This window comes from Arachis duranensis, chromosome 7 (assembly GCF_000817695.3).
Source record: "Arachis duranensis cultivar V14167 chromosome 7, aradu.V14167.gnm2.J7QH, whole genome shotgun sequence".
Classification (NCBI taxonomy): domain Eukaryota; kingdom Viridiplantae; phylum Streptophyta; class Magnoliopsida; order Fabales; family Fabaceae; genus Arachis; species Arachis duranensis.
In genome coordinates this window covers 61,897,195-61,904,155 of record NC_029778.3, presented here as the reverse complement: position 1 = coordinate 61,904,155, position 6,961 = coordinate 61,897,195, and the positions used below count along the sequence as shown (strand labels likewise).

Below are 6,961 nucleotides of genomic sequence, written 5' to 3'. Positions count from 1 at the left end.
AATTCCAATTAACCTAATTTCCACCTAGGCTAGCAAATTAATTAATTAGAAATTACAACTCAATTAAAACATGATTTGTCAGCATAATCCGGTGTCCACGTAAGCATTATCCTCACCAGAGCTTTGGTTCGGCCAGGTTATGGATACGTTTGTCAGTTTTTAAAATTAACTAGGTACTATTTTGTCGTTTACAATAGTCAGGTACCGCAATATCAGCGTTTTAATCTTTCGGGTACTGATTTGGTCATTACCTCTTTATAAATTAAATCTATATATACTGCATGTTCACAATGGATTATTTTTTTCCTCATTTATCCTAACTCAATAAATCCTTAGTCAATAAATTATTAGATGTACAAAATAAAATTTAAAATTCTGACATTTATTTAAATAAATAAATAAAATAATTACTTGATTAATTAAAGTTAGATAAAAAATGACTAAAAGAATAAATAATATCAACAAATAAATTGATCATTTAAATAACCCAAATTAAGTAAAGATAAGTTTTATTTATAGTTTTATTCAAGACATGCATATGCCAATATATTTTTTTATATATAAAAAAAGTTTAAGAAACCAATTCTACACGCAGATAAGTTGTAAATTTAAAAAAAAAATTCTTATTTTAAAATTTTTAAAATTAAACATGTGACGTTCTATCCCTTCACTTTTTTTCTTACTTTTTCATTTTTTTTATTGGTGTTTCTTTCCGTGCTACCTCTTCTTTCACATTTTTTTTTCAGATCATCTTTAAAAATTTTTGTACAATAATTTTAGATATATTTTATTATTTTTTAAATTTTTTATTAAATTTTAAATATTATTTTTTTACAATAGCTAGTTTAAGATGCTTGTTTTTTTTTTCTTTTAGTTTTGGATGTTTAATTTTTTTAAATAAAGAAATATTCAAAAAATCAAAAGAAAATGAAAGGTTGATCACGTTGGATATTTCTTTTATTTTTGTTTTGAATGTTTTTTTTTTTGAAAATCAAGAAGTATGACAGATTGCCTATTTTTTTCAAAAAAAGTGAGTCACACTCTCACCACCAGACGCTATTATCCCGTACCTGAAGGAGGCCGGGTTTAGAGATGTGTTGTCGTTCACGAATTTTGTCTTTGACAACTCCCTTATTACAACATTCGTTGAGCGTTGGTGTCCAGAGACCCACACCTTCCACATGCCGTAAAGTGAATGTACGATCACCCTCCAGGACGTCATATATAGTTTCGGGACAACAACTCTGCAGCGCTTGCAGCAATCTCGACACCTTGTTGTAAGACTCCTCCCAGTCACCGTATATCCGTGCAATCGCCTTTTGTTTTGCCATTCAGACCTTTTTGTAAGAGGGTTTGAAGTGATAGCTCTGTTTAACTGCACCTTGTAGCACTGAGATGCTGATGAACGGGTTTGACTGTATCAACGGAAAGATGACACGACAGATAAGACTATGGTGGTCCTGCGACATTGTGGGTGCTAAACACATGTGCACTCTTCCCCCTTACACACCTCCCCCTAGAGAAATAGAACAACAATGGTAAACATGTTCAACAAGCATAACAACGACAACTGACAACATTGAATACAATGAATCCTTAACGTACCAGTATCCGAGATTCTGTCGAAGAGTAACACGAAGACTCCAAGGGAAACCTGCTGTATGTTGTTGGCAACTCACATGGTACTTCAACCGATCAGACTCCACCACTCGATATTTATCACTTCTGTGAATGCTCTAATTCTTAACACGCTGCATTACTGCATCTTTGTTTTTGAATCTGTGGCCAACCCTAAAGTCCACCCTACTGTCCAAGTTATAATCTTTCTCATCCATGTTGTCCAATGGGTTCTTCTCGTTCATCACGTCCAGATCCAACGTACCATAATGACTGGTACAGATGACAAGGCCGAAATTAGACACGGAGGAGGTAGAAGATACCTACGTGATGCCTCAACTAGGGTCTCTGGTACAAACTCTTCCTCATCATCATCCTAGGACATGAATTAGTGGTGGTGCGAGAGGTGGGTCATCTTGGACGAAGTCTGACGACCCAGATCCACCACCACTGACGTCACCAACCTCCATAGAAAGCTCCATCACTTGTTCCGCCATGATTCTCCTATGAATGTCAAACATTAGGCGCACATGTTCGTCGCTATGGAGTCAAAATGAACGGAACCGAAATACTCCGTTTCCCATCGGTACTAGCAACCTATACTCCACCCTTCCAATCTCTTTTCTCCCATTCCAACCGACGCTACCTAATATCAGACTCTACAATTCCGCCAATGAGCTTACTAACCGGGTATGCAATAGAATGGGATTCCCACACTCAAATATTATTCCATTATCACTATTTCTCATACGACAATTCGAATACACACTTACAACTAAGAAACTACTACTACTAGATATTTTGGCTTATTTTCGGATGGAATAGATAGCAAAAAAGTAGTGAAATATTTGTGGAGAATACAAAGGGTTGCACATCCTTTTATATATAACCGCTGAAAAGTCTTAACATATCTCGTTTACATTTTACACATTATAATTACCCATTTATCTCATTTACAGTGTAAATGAAATAAGTAAACACATATCTTATTTAGACTATAAACGAAATTTATGCTACATTGATTCTCAGCTTTATCTCGTTTACCGTGTAAACAAAATACGTGTTTACTTATTTTATTTATGCTGTAAACGAGATAAATGATGCGATGTTTTTCGGTGAAAATGTCCGTAGATGTTCATTTACATAATCAATATATTTATTTTATTTATTAAAAAAATTCCAAAATTATATGATCCAATTATTGTTTACGTTAAAAGAATTTTAGATTTTAATCAGTAATAATTATTTTTTTTAAAGGAAAAATATAGGTAAATAATGAAAATATTAAACAATGTAAACAATAAATATATCAGATGTTCATTCTATTAGTATACATATGGTTATTTTAATATTAAAATTTAGAAGATTAATTTAAAAATGTAATGTGTTTTTATTTGATTGGTGGTTGTTCATATTGTTCAACAAAGTCATTGTCCTAACATTCCCTTTTTTAAAACTAGAGGTGCTAGTTCTTAATATTTTTCTTAAAAGAAATCCAATAATTCAAGGATAGATACGTAAATGATCAACCACACTCCTGCCATTTGCATGTATTTAAGAACTCAACCCGCCATGCATGCACACCACCACATTCCAAGCTTCACCACTTGATCAACCATGGGAGCTAAGTTCAAAACTATCTTATTTGAAAAAGTCCTCTTCGCAATAATAATTTACTTCATATTCTCCAAAACAAACACAACCAAAGCCCTTGACACATCATGTGCTTCTCAACCCGACCTCACCATCATTCCCATCTACGGCAAATGCTCCCCATTCAAACCCACACCAGGCCCATGGCCCGACACAATCATCAACATGGCCTCCAAAGACCCAGCCCGCCTCGACTACCTCGCCTCCCTCGTGGCCCGAAAAAAGCCCGTGTCGTCAGCACCCATAGCTTCGGGCCAGGCCTTCAACATAGGTGGCTACGTGATCCGGGCCCGTCTCGGCACACCTGGCCAACTCATGTTCATGGTCTTCGACACCAGCACTGACGAGGCCTGGGTCCCATGCACCGGCTGCACCAGTTGCCCGTCCACCTACTCTCCCTTCTCCCCCACTGCCTCCGCCACCTACGGCGGCTCCATCACCTGCTCCGCCACAAAATGCTATCAGGCTCGTGGCGCACAAACATGCCCCGGAGGCCCCGGCGCCAGCTCCGCCTGTACCTTCAATCAGTCCTACGGCGGAGCGATGGTCTCCGCCACGCTCGTCCAGGACTCAATCTCTTTGGCGAGAGAAACAATCTCGAATTACGCTTTCGGATGCGTTAATTCTGTTTCTGGCGGGTCGATTCCGTCCCAAGGGCTTTTGGGACTGGGCCGTGGGCCCTTATCTTTTATTTCACAGTCCCTACCGCTCTATAAGGGCGTGTTCTCATACTGTCTTCCAAGTTTCCGATCCTACTATTTTTCCGGGTCGTTGAAACTCGGGCGTTCGGGTCAGCCCAGGAGAATCCAAACGACGCCGCTTTTGCGTAACCCACGCCGGCCCTCGCTTTACTATGTAAATCTCACCGGAGTGAGCGTGGGCCGGGTAAGGGTCCCTGTGCCACGGGAGTTTCTGGTGTTTAACCAGTACACGGGTTCGGGTACAATAATTGATTCGGGTACGGTTATAACCCGGTTCGTGCAGCCGGTTTACAATGCTATCAGGGACGAGTTTAGAAGACAGGTGAAGTAACTATCGTCCTCACACTATGAATTATTGTATATTAATAAATATACACTAGTATATTCATTAATCTACCTTTTATATATTAAATATAAATAATAATAAAGTCCATATGAAAATAGTTAAAATAATAAATGTTTTATACTTTAAGTAAGGAATTTTAGATTTAAAATCTTAAAAATGATAAAATCTATTTTTATGAATTTTAGATAATAAAAAATATTTAAAAAAAATATATATTAAACTTCTCTTATATTTTTATTATATAAAGTAAATGATGAATAGTCAATATTTTCAACTACTTGTTCTCCAATTTCTCTCACAAGATTTTACTTTTTATTTTCTGCCTTCATTCTCCCAAAAAATATATGCCTTTGGCCTTAAAATTAAAACGTCTTAGAAAAATAAATGTCTAATATTGTTTTTAAGTGATTACATGTGCGTTACAATTACCATTGAGTTAGGATCAAATTATATATTGATTTGACATTTGAATAATAATAATAATAATAATAATAATAATAATCCATATTAAAATGACACCACAAAAAAAATCCATATTGAAAAATCCTTTTTACTAAATTCCACGAAAATCTGACATTAATAAACATGTATTTGAATAAATTTATTTTTGTATATTTAAAATTTTAAATTAATATATTATATTGATTTTCATTTATCTCAAAAGTACGTCAAAACATTTTATTGATATAAAATTATAAAAATAATCTATAAGATATAATATAAAATTGTAATCCACTAATAGATTTTGTAAAATAATTATGCGTACGAAAAATGTATTTAATGATGAGATAATTTTAACTTAAAGTTCCGTCTTATTTGATCCTAATTTTATTATTACTTTTTTCAAGTTTTATAGTTTAACCATATAAAATAGTTGTAGTCTAATCACGTAATTAACTAATTACTTTTAGGCAACTACTAAAAAATCACTATAAAGATAAATGACTTTTTTTTTGAAGCAATATTATTGCATTATAAGTTTTATTGTGTATATATTTAACATATGAAATAAATTCCATTGAACATTTTAATTAATTCTGAATTACTGAATCTGTGTGAAATAAACATAAACTAATTAACTTTTCACGTTATTTCTATATATAGAAATATAGAACTTAAAAAATACTAAAATATCTTTACTATTTACGAAATATATTGTAGTGTTTTTTTGTGTGACTGAGAATATATTGTAGTGTAATAAGTGTTTTAAAATTTTATTTTATTTTAATATTTTTTAACTGTGGCTAGTTTAGCTTAATTAAAGTTGTTGGAAAGAATATTATTACAAAAGATAATTGATAAAGGTATAATTATTTATGTTGTTTTTTTGTTAACAGTGATATTATTATATAAAAAATCAAGTAAGTAAATCAAAAAAAACTATTACTTAAGACACATATTAAGCGGTTTTAAGAGAAATAATATTATAATAACAATTTGTCATCTAATTTATAAAAAATTTCATGATAATTGCGCTTACATGTTTCCTCCTCTATCGGTTTAAGGCTTTTGGAGAAATGATATTACGATAACAATTTATCATCTAATTTATAAGAAATTTCATGATAATTGCGCTTATATACACGCATACGCACACAAACACACACATGCTAATATTGTGTTGCACTTCTAATTCTTGCCAAATTAGTCATTAACACTGCACGTGCTTAAAGGTTTGTAAATTGGGAGTGATAGATTGATACAATAGAAAAGTTAAATATACTTATTTTAATTTAAAATTAAAGTGAAAACAATCTTAAAATAAGACACAATTTTTTTTTTTTCAGGTAAAAGGCCCATTTTCAAGTTTAGGTGCATTCGACACTTGTTTTCAAAAGACCTACGAAAAACTGGCACCAATCATCAAACTCCATTTTGAAGGCATGGACCTAAAGTTGCCATATGAGAACAGCCTCATACACAGTAGTTCTGGATCGTTGGCTTGTCTGGCGATGGCGGCTGCACCCAACAACGTGAACTCAGTGTTGAATGTGATCGCCAACTTGCAGCAACAGAATCTTAGAATTCTGTTTGATATAGTTAATAATAAGGTTGGCATAGCCCGTGAGCTTTGTAACTAGCTGGAAGGTGGATCTCATTTATGTGATTTTAAGATGTAATTTTCTTGTACTAAGTTTCTCTTGTATTAGTTGGTTAACTACTCATGTTTTTCACATCTTATTGCATGTCTCAACATGTGGAAGCAGTAAAAGAACACGTTTTAAGGTTTATTTATTTATTATTGTGCTGTATAAATTTATCTATTCTATATAAAGAATTATGAGGGCGGTTTAATATATAGAATGGATATTACCACTATTTTGATAATGGTATTTTTGTTTCTATAAATTCATGTAATATACAATGCAAAAGAAATTATGTATAGAGTCTCATTCTCCACAATAGAGTGATATTATCATTTCCCTTAATATATAACAAAGATGAAATAGCATTGGTAGGTTAATTTTAAATAAAAGTTATATCATGTATATAATTTGGTGAATTTGTGCTTCACAAGGGTGGATCTTTAGTACTTTAAGAGATCGATATTATAACACCTTTACTTATTTTTGTCACCTTATTAATCAACTTATTGGGTGAGATTTTAATGGGTCCGAGCAAAATTTGGTATTATAAGGTCGAG

General features: G+C 33.2%; 1 protein-coding gene across 1 annotated transcript; it reads left to right on the top strand.

The window, feature by feature from the left end:
• The first annotated feature begins 3,214 nt into the window (after positions 1–3,214).
• Positions 3,215–6,600, top strand: LOC107459235 (aspartyl protease AED3). The gene is made up of 2 exons (XM_016077452.3): positions 3,215–4,293; positions 6,105–6,600. Exons 1-2 carry the CDS (start codon positions 3,235–3,237, stop codon positions 6,396–6,398), a joined length of 1,353 nt encoding a protein of 450 aa, XP_015932938.1. The 5' UTR covers positions 3,215–3,234; the 3' UTR covers positions 6,399–6,600.
• Positions 6,601–6,961: the final 361 nt, after the last annotated feature.